At 36.1% G+C, this 20191-nt stretch overlaps 2 protein-coding genes and 1 non-coding gene across 15 annotated transcripts in view; 1 reads left to right on the forward strand and 2 right to left on the reverse strand.

Annotated features, from left to right (window-relative positions):
- Window positions 1–15058, reverse strand: part of Dcx (doublecortin) — a 349437-nt gene extending 334379 nt beyond the window's left edge. For all 8 annotated transcript variants that reach the window (XR_010046625.1, XR_010046622.1, XR_010046623.1 and 5 more), the window contains exon 1: window positions 14907–15058. The gene's annotated coding sequence lies outside the window, so the exon portion shown is untranslated. The remainder of the gene's footprint in view (window positions 1–14906) is intronic.
- Window positions 10710–10846, reverse strand: LOC111756149 (small nucleolar RNA SNORA2/SNORA34 family). Its single transcript, XR_002790630.1, has one exon. It is a non-coding gene; the product is annotated as a small nucleolar RNA SNORA2/SNORA34 family (small nucleolar RNA).
- The window catches only part of Alg13 (ALG13 UDP-N-acetylglucosaminyltransferase subunit), a 66210-nt gene continuing 60710 nt past the window's right edge, over window positions 14692–20191 (forward strand). For 3 of the 6 annotated variants that reach the window (XR_010046620.1, XM_003467568.5, XM_013150189.3), the window contains exons 1-3: window positions 14692–14849; window positions 15567–15729; window positions 17425–17563. Coding sequence is in view for 5 of the 6 variants with exons in the window: in XM_003467568.5 (XP_003467616.1) it covers window positions 14769–14849; window positions 15567–15729; window positions 17425–17563 (383 nt within the window). In the remaining variant the exon portion in view is untranslated. Of the gene's footprint in view, window positions 14850–15045; window positions 15450–15566; window positions 15730–17424; window positions 17564–20191 lie in introns of those variants that run through there. The other 3 variants (XM_003467567.5, XM_063246289.1, XM_063246290.1) reach the window with 3 other exon arrangements.

Here is a 20191-nt window from a genome sequence, read left to right on the forward strand (position 1 = left end):
TTACGTTCCTGCCTTGGAGCCTGACAACCATAGACTGAATCTCCTATAACCACGAGAAAAAATAAACCCTACCATTTTTAAGTCGCTATGTCAGACGTTTGGACCTATAGTGAAAATCTGACAAATACAAAAAGCAAGTAGAGAGACCAGGCAAGGTGATACATGCTTGTAATTCTATCATTCTGAGAGGCTAAGGCAGGAGGACCACAAATTCAAGCCCAGACTGGACAATTTAGTGACTTACACAGAACTAGTCTCAAAATAAAAATAAATAAATAAAATAAAATAATAAAAGTTTCAAAGAGGCTGGGAATGTAATTCAATGTAAAGACCTTGGGTTAATTCAAACTCTGGGAGGAAAAAGGAAAAAGGAAAGAAAAGAAAAGTAAATAGGACTACAGAAGTCATTCAGTGATAGAGGCTTGCCTAGCATGCGCCTGTCTCTGGATTTGATCCCCAGCACCCCAAAAATAAACAAACATTTAAAAAAATAAAAAGAAGCAAATAGAAAAAGAATATAGGCTCAAGTTAGAGCTGGATGAAAATCTTATCTCTGCTACTTTTGGGTTATTTTTCCTTTAGAAATTAATTCTCCAGAGCTTCATTTCTCAGCTTAAACTAAGAGATATCATAGCCTATGATTGGACCATTTAGTGATTGAGCACCTACCAATTTGTAGGGCTTTTTACGCACCTCAGTTAGATGTGACTCATTTTTCAAAAAGTATGTATCTCTCTGAGTTTGTATAGTTGTCATGCTAATTTCTGCCTTAAAGAAAAAAAAAACTGGCATTGTATCTTTTCCACACCAAAGATTTCAATTAATACTACCATGTTTGCATGAAATAACCTACATAAAAACTAGTTTAAAACAGATGAATGAGCAAACAAATACATAATACAGCAATTTAATATAAATGTAGTAACTATTCCTGGAAGTATGAAATCTCTGATGCGGAAGTGATGTTATATGGATGGCATTTCTGACTTAAGATGAAATTTCCTTGTCAGAAAGATGATGCAAATAGTTTTGTGTTTCAAAAATAAAAACCTTAGAAATTAGGATAATGAGCTTTGAAAAAGAATTAAAAATATTCTAGTGATGATGCAGAAGCTGATGCTGATCATGCATGTGAATAATTAAAGCAAAATTGTTTCAGAAAATGAAGAAGGAAAGCAATACAGCTAAATTAGTGTATTGCTATAGTGTAATTTAAAATAATTCTTTGGTACAATAACATTTTAAATGTCATAAATAGGTATTTGACTCATTCATTTATATCACAGAAAGGTATTACAATCTGTTGACAAAAAGTTTTTAATATCTTACTGAAGTTTTCTTGTATTCAAGGACATACATGATGTGCCAATACTAGTCTATCTCTAGCTTAACACTTTCTCTTGAATTTCAGACTCATATAAAACTAACTTCTTGACTAGCATATTCAACAAGATAGAGAAGAGGCATATGGTTACAGACTAGGGTTAAACAGGCAACATTCAATTCCTGACTTCATCATTTACTAGTTCTTTACTATTTCTGAGCCTCAGTTTCTTCATCTATAAAATGGTAATAAAACTGTAAAAAATACTGCCCCATAGCACACATGGCTGAAATGAATCTAGTAAACACTTAAATTATGCATTCTATTAAAAGAAACATACACATATTTCTTTGAAACCTGAAATTTTTTTCGTAGTGTGCCACAGCTGGCAGTCATTCTTGTAAGACTTATACTTGAACTGATTTTGTTTTATAAATGCTGTAGAAGACCAGCATGGAAGAAGGCACAAAAAGAACATGCATTTCATGTATTTGGTAATGTTAGCCACACAATTGATTCTATTTATATTACAAAATGGAAAAATGGAAATTTAGCATTTATACCATCTGAGGTCTCCACTGCACCTTTAGCTTTACCCTTACATCTTTACATATCAAGAGTACACTGCTTGGTCTCCCAGGCCTTTTGCAATCCAGGTGGAAGCTGCTTACCCCCAGAATTTGTGCCTTTTCCTTGAGGAATCATATGTGCAAAAATTGTTGAATGTGTTATTTCAACAATTTTTGCGCATGATTATTATATTGCTGAATTTTCTTATATGTTATGTAATAATAATTTACTTATAGATGCATTTTTAGAAGGCACAGGACATTAAAGTTTTTTTTACAGGACCACATAAGTGAGTCTTAATTTTAACAGGGCCTATATAGTAGCATGGGGAGACAGAGAGCCCTTTTGGTCTAAAGTCAGAATGTTAATTTTTTTTTTTATGAAATATTTGTGATCCAAAGAGAAGAAATTTTTATGGGAAAATGGTAAAACAAAATTCCATAATAAAACAACACAACAATACTTAATAATTGCATAGTATTATCTTTTAAATAGTAATTCAGAGTGTAAGATATGGGTATTAAAATTCTCTCCAATCAATATTAGCATAAATGTTTCCTTACAATGAACTAAGAGACACTAATAAAATCACTTTTTCCCTTTTTCGCTTTTCCCTATCCTAGTTCCCTTTTCCCTTTGAAAAATTTCTTCCCATTTCACAATATCTATTGTATATTTTGGACCTTATGTACTCTTTCAGTTTCTCACACCAGGGAGACAATATGATGCTTACACATGTGAATCTGATTCATTTCACTTATGATTATCGTCTCAAGTTACATCCATTTACTTAAAGAAGACTCAAGTTTATCCTTCTTTATGGCTGAGTAGTACTCTTTTGTATACAAATGCCACACCTTTTTTATCCATTCCTTGGCTGATGGGCATTTGGGTTGCTTCCAAGACTTAGCTATTACAAATTATGCTACCATAAACATCAGTGCATATATGTCACTGTGGTATATTTTTAATTTTTCTGGGAAGATATCCAGCAGAGGAATAGCTGGATTGAATGGGACCTCTAATACTATCTTGTTGAGGAATTTCCATACTGATTTACACAGTGATTGTACCAGTCCACACTCCCACCAACAGTGGAGAAGGTTCCTTTTTTCCCCAATGCCCTGCAGCATTTGTTATTGGTTGATTTCTTGATAGCCATTCTTTCTGGGGTCACATGGATTCTCAGCATTGTTTTAATTTTCAGTTCTTGAATGACTAATGATGTGGAACATTTTTTCATATATTTATTTGCCATTTGTATTTCTTCATCTGAGAATTGTGTATTCATCTCAGATGCTCATTTTTAGATTGGGTCTTTGAATTTGGGGGGTCTGATTTATTTTTTCAATTCTCTATATGTTCTAGGCAGAAGTCTTTTGTCTTACAGACAATTGGCTATAATTTTTTTTCCCACTGTGGGTTGTCTTTTCACTCTGTTCATGATTTCTTTTGATGTGTAAAAACTTTTCAGTACGATAAGATGCTAATCTCCCTAATGAACATAGATGCAAAAATCCTCAGTAGGATACTGGCAAACAGAATGCAGCAAATCATCAAGAAAACTGTACACCATGATCAAACAGGATTCATCTCAGGGATGCAGGTATGGTTCAATATACACAAATCAAAAATGTAATATATCATATTAACAGAGCCAAACACAAAAACCACATGATCATCTTAGTAGATGCAGAAAGGCATTTGACAAAATCCAACACTCACAATAAAAACCCTACAGAAAATTGGACTAGATGGTTTTTATTTCAGTCTAATAAAAACCATTTTGACAACCGAACAGCTAACATCGTATATACTACATGGTCCAAAACTGAAAGCTTTCACTTTCAGGAACAAGACAAGGATGTCAACTATCACCACTTTTTACTTAATACAGATCTGGAGACATTAGCCAGAGCAACTAGACAAGAGAAAGAAATACAAAGAATAAAGATAAGAAAGGAAGAAGATAAATTAACATTATTTGGGGATGACCAGATACTCTACATAGAGGACCCCAAAAACTCCACCACAAGAATTCTAGATTTAATAACCAAATTCAGTAGCATATCTGGATACAAAATCAACACTTAAAAATCAATAGCATTCCTGAACACAAACAACAAAATCAGTGAGACAGAAATTAGGGAAACTACACTCTTCACAATAACACACCAAAAATGAAAGACCTAGGAATCAATCTAACAAGGAAGCAAAAGAGCCATACATTGAAAATTATAGTACACTAAAAAAATGAGATTGAAGAGGCTATCAGAAAATGAAAAGATATCCCTTGCTAATGGACAGGAAGAAGCAACACACTGAAAATGGCCATAGTCTCAAAACTGTTATACAGACTTAATGCAATCCTGATCAAAATATGATTAACATACCTCAGAAGTAGAGAAAACATTCCTAAAATTCATTTAGAAACAGAAAGAGACCTAGAATAGCAAAAGCAATTCTGGGCAACAAAGGCAAGTCAGGATGTATTAAAATCCCTGAATTGAAATTACACTACAAACTTACAGTGATAAAAAAAAAATTATGTGTCATGTACATGTACCAACTTCCCACAATGAATGTAATCTTTATGTATGGTAAATATGTACTAATAAAAATTTAACGTCATTTGTCAAATAATAACTAACCATTTGGTAATAAAAATTCAAGAAAAGTGTTTAGCACAGGTATTGGTATATAGTGAACACTCATTGAGGATTAACATTAATCATTATAATTGTGCACAACCCACTTCTTTGTTTTTACTCTCTTGCCCCAAATCAACATATAGGCTCTTTTTTTGTAGTCAAGGTTGAGACAAAGACCACGCAGAATTTAATATGTGAAGTCTATGTGAATAATTGTTTTGAAAGTGTTCTGAATTCACTGATTTCACAAATCTACCTCAAATTCCTTGGTCAATCTCTCTAATCCGGCCCAAGAAGTCACTAAATTATGTTCCTTAGGGTTCCTATTGAGGGGAATTAATGTCTAAAAGCAACTGTTCATACAAATGCAATCCACATTCAAAAAACATTGAACAAGTCCACATTTGTTATCAGTATTTGACTTTAATTATCTATAATTTTTAGTTTTGAAAAATTGATGTGATCCAGTTTTCTGTAGGAACATGATTTGTTTGTTTCAGATACTAGGAATTGAACTCTGGCCCTTCCTACTGAGCTTAAATTTTTTAATATTTTTGTCTTGTCTTGAGATAGGGTCTTGATATACTGGTCAACTGCCCAGGATGGACTAGAATTTGCAATCCTCTGGTCTGTCCTCTAAAGTGCTGGGATAACAGGTATGCATCAACTTGCCAGGCTGCTACAGACCTTTTGATTTTTCATAATTCAGTGAATAGTTGTATGTGGCTTACCTGTTACGTGTTATACAATTCTTTCACATTTCTCTGAAGTTTTTAACTTACTGCTACAAAGTGAGATTCTTAATTTCTCACCTTTCTATGTTTTCTGAGTGTCTTGCTCTGCAGTGCAAGCTAGTTTCAAACTCCTCTTAGCTTAGCTTCCCAAAAGCTAGGATTACAGGTGTATGCTGTCACTTCCAATTTCCACCCTTAATGTTATTTTTTTTCACTATATAACTTTTCATATAGATCTATTATAAGACTTCTAGTTAAAACAGGTAGATTAAACACATAAATTTGTCTTTTGTTGTCCTATGAAGCTTAACTTAAAAAATGACAACAAAGGAATTATTTTTAAATTTTATTTTCAGCACATTAAGTTTACTCAGAAAACATTCCAAATTGTACAATTTTCTCTTTTTAAACAAAGTGCGACACATTCAAAATCTCCAAAACAGAATACTTGACATTTAAAATTTTCCTTCAGGACAGAAAATGAGGAATGGAGAGAGATAAGAAAACAAACTGCTGTTTTTATTGTAACTTACTTTATGCACATGCTATTAATTCTGTCACAATAAAATTTGGGCTTTATTTCCACAAACATATTTGGACTTAATTTAATTATTCTGAGATGTATATTCTAACCTAGCAATTACAATTTTCAAGAAGGGCAAAAATCCTCTTAAATACATTGACACATTTGCCATTTACTTAATTCTTTACTAATACAAAGAAAAATCCCTACCATGACCTATAGGCCTTGTTGAACTCTCCAATCTCATTGTGTACCACCGGATTCTTTGCTTATTATGTTCTATATACACTGTCTTCTTTCATTTCTTTGTGCAAACAACTAAAGCTCTATCCCTGATGACCTGTTCGTAATCTATCCACTTGCTGGGAAGGTTATTCCTCCTCTGTCTTCTCCTGGTTGGCGCCTTATTTTTTAAGCTTCATCTTAAATGTCACCTCTGCAGAGAAGCTTCCTCTATTAAATCTAAAGTGGGCTCCCCAACACACCGCACTATTCTCTGTTGCATGGGTATGCTCTTTACAGCATTTTATCCCAATCTATGAATCATATTTGCGAGGGGCATGCATATAGTATTTAATGAATACTTAATCAATACTTGCTTATATTAATTGATATGTCTCTGATGACATTTATAAACAATGGAATGTCATAAACTAATTTTTGCTTGTATGTTACTAAAAATTAACAACAATTGACAAAATTCAAAATACAATTTAGACTTGAAAACTTGAGCTCTTATTAACACCTCTTGCCTCATCAAAGCAAGAGGTGTTCCTATTTTATATATATATATATATATATATATATATGGATTCTGATCAATCGCTGGAATTTTAGTACTTATTTATTAAAGGAGGCTACATTCAAGACCATATCCTCAAATGATGCACATAGCATTTGTAGACTCTCATGCTGGCACATGCTTATAAATCCAGCACTTGGGAGGCTAAGGTAGAGGGATCACTAGTTCAAGATCAGCCCGGGCAATTTAGCAAGATCCTATTTTACAATTTAGATAATGGCTGGGAAATGTGATTCAGTATAAAGGCCTTAGGTTCAACTCCATAGTACTATACCAAGAAAAATTTTTAATCATTTATACTTTGTTGTTTTTAATAATTTTACTAAACAGGAGACTAATTAATAACACCACTAATCAACTATCTATGTCTATCTGTCTATATTTATAATCAGGTTCACAGAAATCAGATATAGATATAACGTCTGACTCACATGAATGTCTTCCTTACAAAGTACTTGACAGAGGGATATATAACTTGGTTTTGTACTTTCTGAAATAGATTTAAATGCTTGAAGTGATTAGTTCTATACTCAACTAGATTTTAATTAAAGACTGCACTTCAAGGCTTTTTATATTTGTCATTATGGCCTGGGAAACAATGTGAGGTAAAAATCATAAAGGTTCATTTTAATTATTTCAGTAATAATATAACTTTAATATTATTTATAGTATAATTTTCTATAAGCAGCAGTTTCATATATGGATGTACTTTTTATTTATTTACTTTTTGGTACTGGGAATGGAACTCAAGATCTTGTGATTGCTAGGCAGATACTTGTGCCACTGAGCTGTATCTCTGGTCCCCAGATAGATTTTTTAAAATCTTAATTTAAGTCTAAAAAAAGGGATTACTTATCTGCTGCAATAGTTGGCACACGAGGAGTATTAAATGAAAATTAGTTTCTTTCCTTTCCTTTGATTATCCAAGTATTGTAGTAGTAAAACCAACTAGTACTACTCACTGCAATCCAATCTCATTTCTTTTACTGTACAGTTAGGCTTTTTTGGGGGGGGGCTTTTTCTTTTTTATCGGTACCGGGGATCGAACTCACAACTGCCTGCTTGCAAGGCAGGCGCTTATGCCGCTGAGCTAAACCTCCAGCCCCACAGTTAGGCTTTTTAAAAATCTAAGACTTTGATGTGATTCATGCCAGCTCCTTGTTTCTGCTCTTTTATATTTTGTTTTGGTCATATTTTTACGATTATTTAAAATCTTGATTTTGTTAGCTCTCATGTGCATTCTTCAGTGAATAAAACTATTGCTAGCATATAGAAGAAAGTTGGAAACTTACTATGAACACCTTAAACATCATGGAAAAATACCAACTAATATATTAATCAATTTTCTTTATGATTCTACAAAATTGGATTAGCATTATTTTGACTCAGGTTTGACCAGTGTAGTTAAAAGATAATTATTTTCACTAAATTTAAAACTGTCATTATTTGGAGGGTGGTATGGAGGGAAAGGAGGATTTGATTTTGCCCAATTCTTTGCTTTAGTAAAATGTATTATAATACAGAAAAAACATACAAAATGTTTTGATGATAGAAAACTTAAAAAGAAATCTAAGGACATCTCAAGGATTCTGTAGTGTATTACGTTTAAAAGACTAAGAAGCAGCATTTCTGGTTACCACTGTTTATAAAATAATATTGTTGTTACTGCTTTACATTATAATGCAGATGTCATTATTATAGACTCATCATGAAAGGATGGGTTAGCATAGTATAGAGAACTACTGGATAGGCATTGGAGGGCTGGGCTCAATTCTTAGCTACGCTACTGTGTTACCAATATACCTCATGCAAAATCACAGTACATTTGAGCCTTTGCATCTTGTCCATAAAATAAAAGGAATGGACTCCATGGCTTAATTCCAACAATCTACAAACCATTAGCTGATAAAAATGTAATTTTTGTTGGTATAAAATAGGAACTATACTTTATTTATATTTGTAATTCTCTAGGGGCCTACTATAGTACTTAATATATATATATATATATATATATTTTTGCAGTGCTCGATTTCAAACCCAGGGCCACATGTGTGCTAGGAAAATAAATGCCACTAAGCTATACCCTTAGCCCTACAAATAGTTTCCTATTGAAGTTAAGCTTCTATATAGTATATAGTATAGTAAGAAATTTTCCTCTAAAAGCAAAAGAAAGATTACTGTTTGAAGCAGTCTGAAAAACAAGTAACAGTCTGAAAGGCTGTTTTGTGGGCATTTCCTAGATATTGGCTCAATGTTTCTTTACATTGAGTAGAAAGAGACAGTGCCAATATGATGATTTTCCTAGACTACAGTTTGTATCAGATCTTCCAGTGACCTAAGTAGTCCATACAGTATTACGCAAAAATATTATTTATAAGTTGCTGACATGATTTTTTAAAAACTTTATATAAACCTTTCTAGCTATACCTTGTAGGGCTTTACAAAAGGTCCAGTTTTACCTTTTAGTGATTTTAAGTCAGAAAGGTGAGAGAACATTGGATGCATTACAAGCTCAAAACTTACAGTGAATGTTCAAATTTAAAAACATTTATTATAATGAAAGACATATTGCCCTCAATCCCCCACAAAATACTGTACTACAGTTCGACCATATTTACGCCATTGTTCTTGCCACTTTCTGAAGCAGTTTTGGAAGTTCTCTTTCATGATTGTCCTTACAAGATTTGATCAACTGTACAGTGAATGCTACTGCTAAGTCTCACCCAAAGAAAAGCAAGATTGGAAAAATATTACACTGTATCCTCAGAGATCCTGTTTACTGAATCTGTCACTGTGTGACTTTTGGCTCTTCCCCAAAGTCAAAATGATGATGAAAAATAAACATTTTCAGTCAATTCAGGACAATGAGGGCAGCATGACAGTGCAATTAATGGTACTCAACAGAGGACTTCTAGAACTGTTTCAGAAAGTGGTTAAGGTGTTCAAAGTGAGGGAGAGGGTTTTTTTTTTTTTTTGGAAAGGGATAAACAGCACTGTTTTACTGTAATAAATGCTTTTTAACTTAAACATTAACCACAGTTTTGATCATATCATATATTTTAGAGAGTTACAGACAGATAAAAAAAGGAAACTTAAACATTCAGGAATGAGTACAAACTTTGGGTATATAATAAAATCTCAAAAAAATGAACAAGAATAAAATCTAATAATAACTAAACCTAATTTTCATTTAAAACATAATTTTCTCTTTCTAGTCCAGGAAAAGCCTCAGCCGGAATTAGGGAGCTCCTGCCTCCCCTGCCCCTAGAGATTTACCTGTAACCCCATACCCCCACCCTTAATAACCTGCCTCTGGCGCCAAACTAAGACCAATGGGCTACCTGTACATCCCTAATGCCACTTAGGGTCCACCCCAGACCGAGGCTACTTATGTGCCTCACTCCACGTGTTCCAGGGAGAGATCGCTGGCCCCGGGGGGGGGGGGGGGGGGGGGGATGCCGTGCCCCGGGGGGCCAGGGGTGTCTCTCCCCACATTCCCAAAATAAAGGTTACTTATATTTTATACTTTTTATCTTTTCAGCCACCACTGCCGGCCAGTCCTTCCCCCTCTTCCCCTCCACAGACCTATCAACTATCTATCATATTCTCTTGTTTTCTTCCAAATAGTTGTCCATGTCTTCACATCCAGAGAATTAATAGAAAACAACATAGTATAAAACTAATCAAACAGAATGAGGAAGGCATTTTAGGTCTTCTAAACCAGACAATAGGGAAGTCACTAAAAGCTGTCATAGAGTCTTTCATTCTCTTCAAAATAGCTGTCCATACTTCCATGTATATTGAAGTTCAACAAAACAAAACATGTGGGGGTGGGGGAGAGGTGATGTTTGCTTTCCTGGTGCTCTGCGTCCCAGCACAGTGCGGGTCCCAGGAAATGCCATTGGCTCTCTTCCTGGGCTGCCTTGGCCTGCCACGCTCACAGCCCCTCACCAGGGAATGAAGGGTTACTTGGTTTCCTGGGTGCTCCAGGTCCCAGTATGGCACAGGTCCCAGTAAACACAGGTGGCTTTCATCCTGGGCCACTGGAGCCTGCCAAGGTCACAGCCGCTTACGGGGGCCGGGGTGAGGGTAAGGAGTTGCTTCAAGCTGTTTCTTTCTAATGAATTGACCATTTAACTGCCCAAGTTCTGAAATGGCCAACAGACCATAGAAAGACATCTCTTTAGGCTCTTGCTTGAAACCAACAGTGTCAGGAACCTGTAGGTGTTGATTCAGGGCCAGAAAAAAATCTACTCTTAGTACCTAATATTCTAATATTTTATCTTATTTGAAAATAGTGAAAATATTAGTGAATATTCACCAAATAATTCTGCCTAGAAAAAATCTAAAGGTGTAGTTATTAAAGGCATTTGAGAAACCTACTTAAGTAAATACATTGTGAAACAAAATTATTGTTAAAAGTGTTAACTCTTTTTAGGTCTAATGCATTTTTATTTTTAGATCACATAATTTTTATGAAGTTAAGCATTTACTAGAGATAAAAATCTTTGTAGTATATTTAATGTTAACGATATGTTTAATTAGATCAATGATATATACACCAAATTTTATTAAAATCTCATTAACACATATATGCAAGTTATTTATAAATGCTCTCAATTTGATCCCATGTAAAAAGACTTGTATACATAAACATATATATGACACATATGTGAAAGTGTTGCTGGCCTGGGGGAATAAGCACCTCTCATAACTTCACTCCTCCTAATCCCACGTTTAATTTTTCAGAATTCTGCCTTGCCATAAAAATGTTCCTACCTCAGCGTCATACTGATAGCATTACATGTCTAAATCAAAGATACCTTTCCCACTACCTCACTTGGGTCCGTAAATATGACAGTGCCATGTCTCCTCATAACATCTTGTCTCTTTGTTTTTTCAGTCTAACATACGTGCATTCACCACTAAAGTTGTCCTGGCTAAAACTCCTGGCACCAGCTTCTATCTAGACATCAACCGTCATCCTGTTGACTTCCCTAGACCCCAGTACAGCGCCTTCAGCCAGCAGGAAGTAGTTAAAGAGAGAAATCTTCGCCCCTTTTCATAATAATCGTAAGACGGGATATGAAAGGGTTGCCGGTCCAGGCCAGATACTGTAGCCGGTAAAGCCAGGAGGTCCTATCTCCCCCTACCCTTAGAAATTACCTCTGGCGCCAAACTAAGACCAATGGGCTACCTGTGCATCCCTAATGCCCCCTTAGGTTCCACCCCAGGCCGAGGCTACTTATGTGCCTCACTCCACGTGTTCCAGGGAGAGATCGCCGGCCCTGCGGGGTGGAGATGCCACGCCCCAGGGGGTCGGGGGTGTCTCTCCCGCATTTCCAAAATAAAAGTTACTTATATTTTATACTTCTTATCTTTTCAGCCGCCGCCAGTCCTCCTCCTCTTCTCCCCTCCACAGTTCTATCAATATGTACATATATATTCATAAAAATCCCCCCAAAGATCTTAGTTTTTATTTTAAAACTATTTAGTCATGAGACAAATATAAAAGCTTTCAAATTTAAAGACAGGTGGACTCAATAGAAAAAACAGAGGCCTCGAAAATATATACCTAACTTCAATGGACCAGAGAGATGTTAAGAAAAAAATGCATCTCATTATTAGGATTTATCTGGAGTCAATAACAAAAACTAGAACTTTTGTCTCTTTTCCCTTTTCTGTCTCTATCTCACACTTTTCAAAGCTTCTATTTCAAAATGAGTAATGTTTTAGGAAAGACTTGCATTGATGGCTAGGGGTATAGTTCAGTGACAGAGCACTTGCCAATCACAGAGAAGCTTTGCTTTGAGTCCTTGCACTACACACACAGGGATGGAAATGATTTAAATCCTAAAGTAACAGCAAAATAGGTACATTTTAATCAAGGAGTTTTGTGAGATACATTGTGTTATTAAATTACTAGTAAGGCTTTCTTTCTTTAAGGGCAGGATAGTTTTCTTTCTAAGGTCTAGATCTTTGTTTCCAGTCCTGAGAATGGAACACAGGGATGCTCCGAATCTGCAGCTTTTTATTTTCCCTTTAAATTTTGAAATGGCCGGTCTTGCTAAATTGTTTATGTTGGCCTCCAACTTGGTATCCTCCTTCCTCAACCACCCTAGTAACTGAGATTACCACTACCACATACACTACTGTGCCTGGATCCAATGTCCTCAGGTTTTTATGATATGTGTAGGTCTTCTGAGACACATAGGTGGGCTTTAAATGGTTTTAAAAGTATATTTTAGAAGTATATTCTTTAAATAAATTTTTTAAAAAAGTATACTTATGATTGAATTTGTAAGACACAGTCATTTGCTCTCAAATGCCCCAAGAACTTGATTGTAGCCTGAATGTCATCAAGGGTCTGGCTTATTCATCTATTAGTACTGTCTTTAATTTGTTCATTTTAATCAAGAGGCTTTTAAGATGGAAATTTAAAAATTGTTTGTCTATTCTGGATTTAGAGTGGTTGGTCTTTAAATGCATCAATTCATTTTTTTTCAATATATAACTCCATTTTAGTTCTGGAGAAAAATTTTCTATTACTCTGTAAATATAAATCAATGCTTTGAATCACAAGCACATCTATGGGCTGCAGATGTATAGCTCAGGGGTACAGCATTTGCCTAGCAAGCTCAGGGTTCAGTCTTCAGTACAGAAGAAAAAGCATGTCTAAGCAGATGATTTAAACTAAGAATGGAAGTCTATACAAGCAAACACAAAATCCACGCCACTTCCAACACTAGGTTACTGAAAGATTTACTAGCTGCACATGGATTTGCAAACCACATTTGGTCTACAATATTTTGGGATCCCATTTCTGATTGGCTGTCTGCAAATTTCTCTTAGGAAAGGGAGCAAAAATAATCCATAAAATCCAGTTGTGGTGGCATCTACCTGTAATCCTAGTACTTGAGAGCCTGAGGTAGGAAGATTCTAGCTAGTTTGAAGCCAGCCTAGGCATATACTGAATTCTGCACCAATCTGGAATAGCAAGAGCAAGACCAAGACGATCAAACACATTCCCCACAAAACCCCACAAGTAACCTGTTTGGCAAGGTAAAACAGGAGATCAAAAGCTGTCCATGGGAGAAGATGTGAAGTAAGCACTTCAAATTCAAGTGACATACAAATGATTTAAAACAATTTAATGCTTTTCCTGAGCCAAAAGGAATTCACTGAGATTTATGAGTTTTAGTGCTTGTTTTGTAGCACACGTACTAAAATGGAACAAAAGGGTGTGGTGGGCTTTCAAAGTTCTTTATTTTTTCTTTTCATTTATTCTTTTTTTTTTAAAGACAGGGTCTTATACTACAGTTCAGGCTGCCGTTGAAGTCATTTTGTAGCCCAGGCTGGCCTTGAACTCAGAGCTCCTCCTGCCTCTGCCTCCAGAGAGCCGGGGTTACAGGGCTGCATCACAATACCAGGTAAAAATTCATCCTGAAATACATAATAGCTCTGTCTAAACAAAGCTAAGGTATCTCCTTGCCTTTTTCGCTCTAAAATGCAAAGGGCAGGCAAGAGCACATTTTTTGTATCACAATGCAAACATTCATCATGAAACAAAGAATCCCAAACTTCTCTATGTTGTACCCATACAGAGGATACAGTATTCTAGTTGGTACCGGGGATCGAACTCAAGAACTTACAACCTCAACCTTGCTAGGAAGGCCCTTATGCCATTGAGCTAAATCCCTGGCTAAAACTACTAAACTACTAAAAAAAAAAAAAAAAAAAAAAAAAGTTATCCTGGCAATTTCTCACCCGCTTATGCAAGTGTCTAGGGCTCCTACATGCTAAGTGCTAACAGTCATTTCCAAGCAGCGGTTCACTGGTGTACATGTCAGTGCAAAGAAACTTCTGTTATATACAGTAACCAAATTACATATTCTACATGTGGTCCAAGACAATTCCTCTTCACTCTTTGAGGCCAAGCAAATCTGGGTATCCCAAACGCGTGCAGTAGGAAGAATACGTCTAGCTTGGTGCCGGCAGGCACAGGAGCCCTGAGAAGTCTGGCTTCATCCTTCCCTTGACGCGGACTAGCATCGCCCCACCCCCAGGCGGCCTTACGGACTTCCGCCTCTTGCAGTGAGCTGCTGTCCAGGGCCTCCACTACGTCACATCCGGGTCTTGCAAATCGGCGTGACGAACCCCCACGATGAAGCGCGTGTTTGTTACCGTAGGGACCACCAGTTTTGACGAGCTCATAACACGTGTGTCGGCGGAGGAGACTCTACATGTGAGTGGGAGAGTCAAGAGGCTGCGGCTCGCGTACTGCACTTTGCTTGTCGCTTACCTCCGGTCTTTGTTAGGCTTGGCAACCTTGCCGGACCACAGCATTCTTAAGAGTTTCCCACCGTTCTGCTGCAGGTGCAGCAGTCCTCTTGCGGGGCTTCCTCGTCCTCCTCTTCCCACTACCCCACCGCCTCTCCTGGCCGCTCCTCCCTTTCCTCTTTTGGCTCCTCCTTTTGGCTTTCCCAAAGATTTTCCGCCTGGGCTCCTCCTTCAAGGGCTCCTCCTTTCCTAACTTTGGCTGGGGCTTAAACTCGGGGGTGTTGGAGTCTCGAGCCCGCCGTGCGGGCTCCTCGTGCCTTAGTCCACCAAAGCCCCTGCCCCTGCACGAGGGGCTGCGGCCTCGGAGCGCGGTTGGAACCAGACTTGCTTCCTCAGTAGCTTGCGACGCCCTCTCCAAGTCTTTCACGGTTCTCGTTTTAACGGGCCCGGTTCTTTCCCAACTCTGTGAGCAGCTCTTTAGATTTCTTGGGGCTCTTGGGGTTCCTTGTGGGTTTGGGACGGGAGAAGGGCGCTCGTTTGGAAAACTGACTGAAACTGCCCTCAGGTAGGTTGTTTGGCAGCACACGCTCCGGTCTGAAGACCGATTTTAAGGTTTGTTGTTATGCTAGTCCTAGAGAAGCCAATTTAAAAGGCCCGCGCGTTTTCTTATTTCCTGTTTTAGATCTTCAAGAGCCTTGGTTACAGTCGACTTACTCTCCAAATTGGTAGAGGAACGGTGGTGCCTGAACCATTCAGCGCCGAGTGCTTTACTCTAGAGGTTTACAGGTACAAGGATTCCTTGCAAGAAGACCTTCAGAGAGCAGATCTTGTTATTAGTCACGCAGGTAAATGTTTGAGAATCTTAAGGTTCAGCCTTTGATAAAAACAATAAATAACTGATAGTTGCATTTTTTGTGGTAAAATGAAATCGTTAAATAAATGTATTTCATAGGGTGAATTCGCGGTAGCCTTGTTGCATGTAATTACTTGAATATAACAATTGAGAACGTTGGTGGAGAGAATTTAGTATTACTTGGGAAGAGAAGGATGAAAAATCAGTCTCCATAGTCCAACTTTACAATAGGAAACGTTAAACACAGGGGCGAGATAATTTTCCCAATGACATGTGTAAGGAAAGGTCAACCTGAAATTAGTATGTGGGCTTAGATTTGAAAGGAATGTTTAGCCTGCTGTTTCTAATTGGTCATAGAGGAATTGGATTTGACAGACTTTTAGCATTTCTATTAAGTGTGAATGTGAAATAAACTCAGTAAAAAATATTCTTTAATACTCTTTAGAGAACCACCCAGATGATACTCCAGTACCTAGTGAAGCTTACATCATTTTTAGAAGAATGGCTTTTGGGAAGCATTACAGTTTTTACCACTGTGTGAGGGGGTGTTTCTTGTTTTTTAAGAAGTCTACTTTGAAGAGAGAAAAGTCCCTAGAAACAAATTACCAACAAATTGGTAATTCAAAATGTATAACGTAATAATTAAGGAAACTTTTGGCATTGCTTTAATACTTTGTGTTTTAGCTGATTTAATCCTGCCAAATAATCCTGGGAACAAATATTATTAGTATCTCCTATTTTGAGATAAGGAACAATGAGGTTAAGTCACATAGCAAGCCAATAAATGGTGAGCAGATAATAATGTAGTACTTAAGTCTATGTTTTTAGCTACTTATCCTAGCATAGGGTATCCAAAAAAGGATGTTACTTATTCAGCAGTTTCTTTACTTGCCTTTAAAATGTTTGGATGACTTGATTTTAAAATTGAATCAATCCTAATAGTATATGTATACATATTCATGGAGCTCTAGCCTTAATTATCATGGAGGGTTGTACTTCATAGGTAGACTCATAAAGAGTGTTTTAATCGGTGCCTGTCATTATTGGAGGCTTGCTTTTTCTAGTTGTGTTTGAACAGAAATAAGTACAGTTGTCTCTTTGTATCCACAGGATATTGGTTCCAGGGTACCTGATGATATGAAATTGAGATGCAAAAGCCCCTTACATAAAACAGCCTAATATATGCCTGTGACCTATACACATCCTTGTGTATACTTTAAATCCTTGCTAGATTTCTTGTAGTATGCAGTATAATGAAAACACTATTAAGCAGTTGTTGCACTGAATTATTTAGGGAATAGTGGCTAAAACGTGTACACATTTAGTAGAAGTATAGTTTTTTCTGAATATTTTCAATCTGCCATTGATTGAATCTCAGTGTGCAGAACATGACAGTACATGTGGATGACTGTATAGTTTTGTGTACAGTATGCTGAACTTAAATCTTACTTGGATTCATTGTCACACCCAGAGATACCACCAGTGAGCAGATAACAAAGCACTGAATCATGGCCATATAATCAGCAGTGATTAAAAAATACGTTTAAGTCAGGTTAATAACAGTGATAAGTATACTTCTGTCATTTTGGATGTGTAATTGAAAGATTTTTATTCAGCCTGACAGTTCTCATAAAATTTTGTAGAGCACTTTTACTTTTTAAAATTGTATTAACATTTATTTACATAGGTGCTGGAAGCTGTTTGGAGACTCTGGAAAAAGGCAAACCACTTGTGGTAGTTATAAATGAAAAGTTGATGAATAATCATCAGTTGGAATTGGCGAAGGAGCTACACAAAGAGGGCTATCTCTTCTACTGTACCTGCAGGTATACTAGAGACTGATTATTTCACTTCTTACCTAGGTTTCTTTCTAGCTGTTCTTATGGACTTGCCTAACTCAATTTGTCTCTTGCTTCTTCTAACACTTAACAAACATACTTTGATTTTGTTCCTTATAAAGTCCTTTCATTTGTTCATCTTCCATTTTGAATTCAGTCTGTATTGAATGTTTTTTTCTATATCTGTGGTCATCTTTTTGCGTGTATGTGAGAGCATGTGAGTACGTGTGTGTTCATATAGATATACATGCTTCCAAAGAAACTGCTTTTTTTAGTACCATTTAGATTTTTAGTATTCAAGAAAACCATTTAATAGAACATGAAGCTCTGGGTTGAATTGAGCGTTTGATTTCAGTTAAGGTTTTTCCCTTAAAATCCTTTGGAATCTAAATTTAATGTATTCATTTATACAACTAAAATGTAGCAGGCACTGTTTTAAATGCTGGGAATATAGTTCATGCTCTTGCAGTACTTACATTCTAGTGGTGAAATTTCACACAGCAGAGTAATGCTACAAGGAAAATAAGACAGGGTGATATGATAGTTCAGGTGAACATTTAGGCAGAATCATTAGGGAAGGCTTGACAAAATACGTGACATTTGAAGTGGGACCTGAATTACAGGAAAGAGCTAGTTGTGTGAAGCTCTAAGAGGTAGAGGAATAGCAATTATAAAAGCCTAAGTTAGGAATGAATTTGGAGTTGTGTTTGGGAAACAGAGGGAAGGTTAATGTGGCAGGACCAAGGTAAGTAAGCAACAGTATAGTATGAAGGCTGAGAGGGGATAGCTCAGGTAATAATTCTGATTATATGTGTAATGGGAACCCATTGGAGCCTTTTAAGCACATAATTACTTTATGGTAAGGAATATTATTTTCTACAAATATATTAGAATTCAATAAGAACCGATGAACATTACAGTAGAAGGATGGCTTGTTTTCTGTATTAGTTCTTCCTTGAGACTAGAAGCTTGCCAGGTCAGTAATTCCTAATTGTTTGACTTTAAAAATCTATCCTAATTTAGTATTTTAAAAACTAAATACATGATGAAATATTAATTTTATGTATGTATTTTTCGGTTTTAGTAAATTTAACTTATTTTAAGATAGCAATTGATTTAGAATATGTGCTTTTATTTTTTCTGATTCTGTGCCTTAGGTGCTCAGTAAATATGTATTTGTTCATTAGATATTTATTCAGTACTTAGATTATGTGCCAGACATTTTTCTAGGCACTTGGTATGCATCAGTAAAAAAAAAAAATTCCTACACTCATTGGGAGGAGACAGATTCACTGATTGTTGCAGGAATAAAATTTTTACCCTCCTCATCTCTGTACTGATGGAAGAGAAGGAATGTCAAAGTGTCTGCAATAAAAGAAGCCAGTCTTGTGAAGTAGTGCAAGACTTCAGAAGAAAAGCTACAGAATTAAGATTATGTATGCTTCAGATAATCGGTATAACTACTCTTAGGGTGGTTGGCATTGTTAGGAGTTGACATTATATTCTAGCCAGTATTAGATTCCCAACTTCCTAACTGCTATATTGCAAGGCCATGTCTCCAGATGTTTTTGATGAGTATTTTCATTCAGTATGTTAAATTAGCTTTTATTTTATGTGATACAAGGGTTACTCAGAATATGAGGTGAATATTTTTGTATAGTGAAAATTTAAAGGAAATTTATTACAGTAAAACACACATTGCCCTTAATCTTCTTCAAAACACTTCCTCTCTCTTAAAACACTTAATTCCGTCCTTCTTACTGTTTCCTGAAGCAGCTCTGAAAGTCTTTTTTGAGTGTCTTTTGGGGTGATTAAAAACATGATGGTGAATACTGTTGTTATGTACCATCCAATGTAAAGGCAGGCTCATAAAATCGGTATGTTCTCATTTGAATCTGGCATTGTGCAACTTCTGGCTCCTCTCCAAAATCAAAATGACCATGAAAGGTAAATGTTTTGCATTGATTCAGGACATTGAAGCAGCCAGGACAGTGCAACTAAACATAAGAAATGCCTCCTAAAACTTCTTTAGAAAGTGGCAAGAATGGTGGGATAAAAGTATTTAAAGTAAGTTTAAGGGAAAACATTTTGCAAGCGATTAATAACAATGTCTTTTAGTGTAATAAACTTTTAAAAAGTGAAACTTTGCTGCATTTGTTTCACACCTCATACATTATAAAAGGTAAAACAACAATTTTACAAACATCCTGACTTAGGCTGAAAAAAGAAACTGTACAAGTCTCCAATTTATTTATTTTTCTTTCTTTCTTTGTTTCTTTTTATTAGTACGGATTTGTAACACATAATGGTCACATTAATCATGAGTTGATACATGTATATAACACATCTAAATTTTTTTCATCCACTTCCCTGCTCCCTTTATCTCTTGGTCCTCTTCCTTTATGCAAAGATCTCCCTGTTTTTTATTAACTGTCTTTTATTTTGTTCTATATTTGTACTACGGATTTCTCATATAAGAGAAACTGCTATTTAAGCATGTGTGTCTAATTTCACTTAACATTATGGCCTCAAGTTACATCTATTGTCCTACAAGTAACTCACATATTTATGGAAGACTAGTATTCCTTTATGTATAAATACCATATTTTGCCTATT

Source organism: Cavia porcellus, unplaced genomic scaffold, assembly GCF_034190915.1.
Source record: "Cavia porcellus strain 051 isolate PalLab524CR breed Dunkin Hartley unplaced genomic scaffold, mCavPor4.1 scaffold_3, whole genome shotgun sequence".
NCBI lineage: Eukaryota > Metazoa > Chordata > Mammalia > Rodentia > Caviidae > Cavia > Cavia porcellus.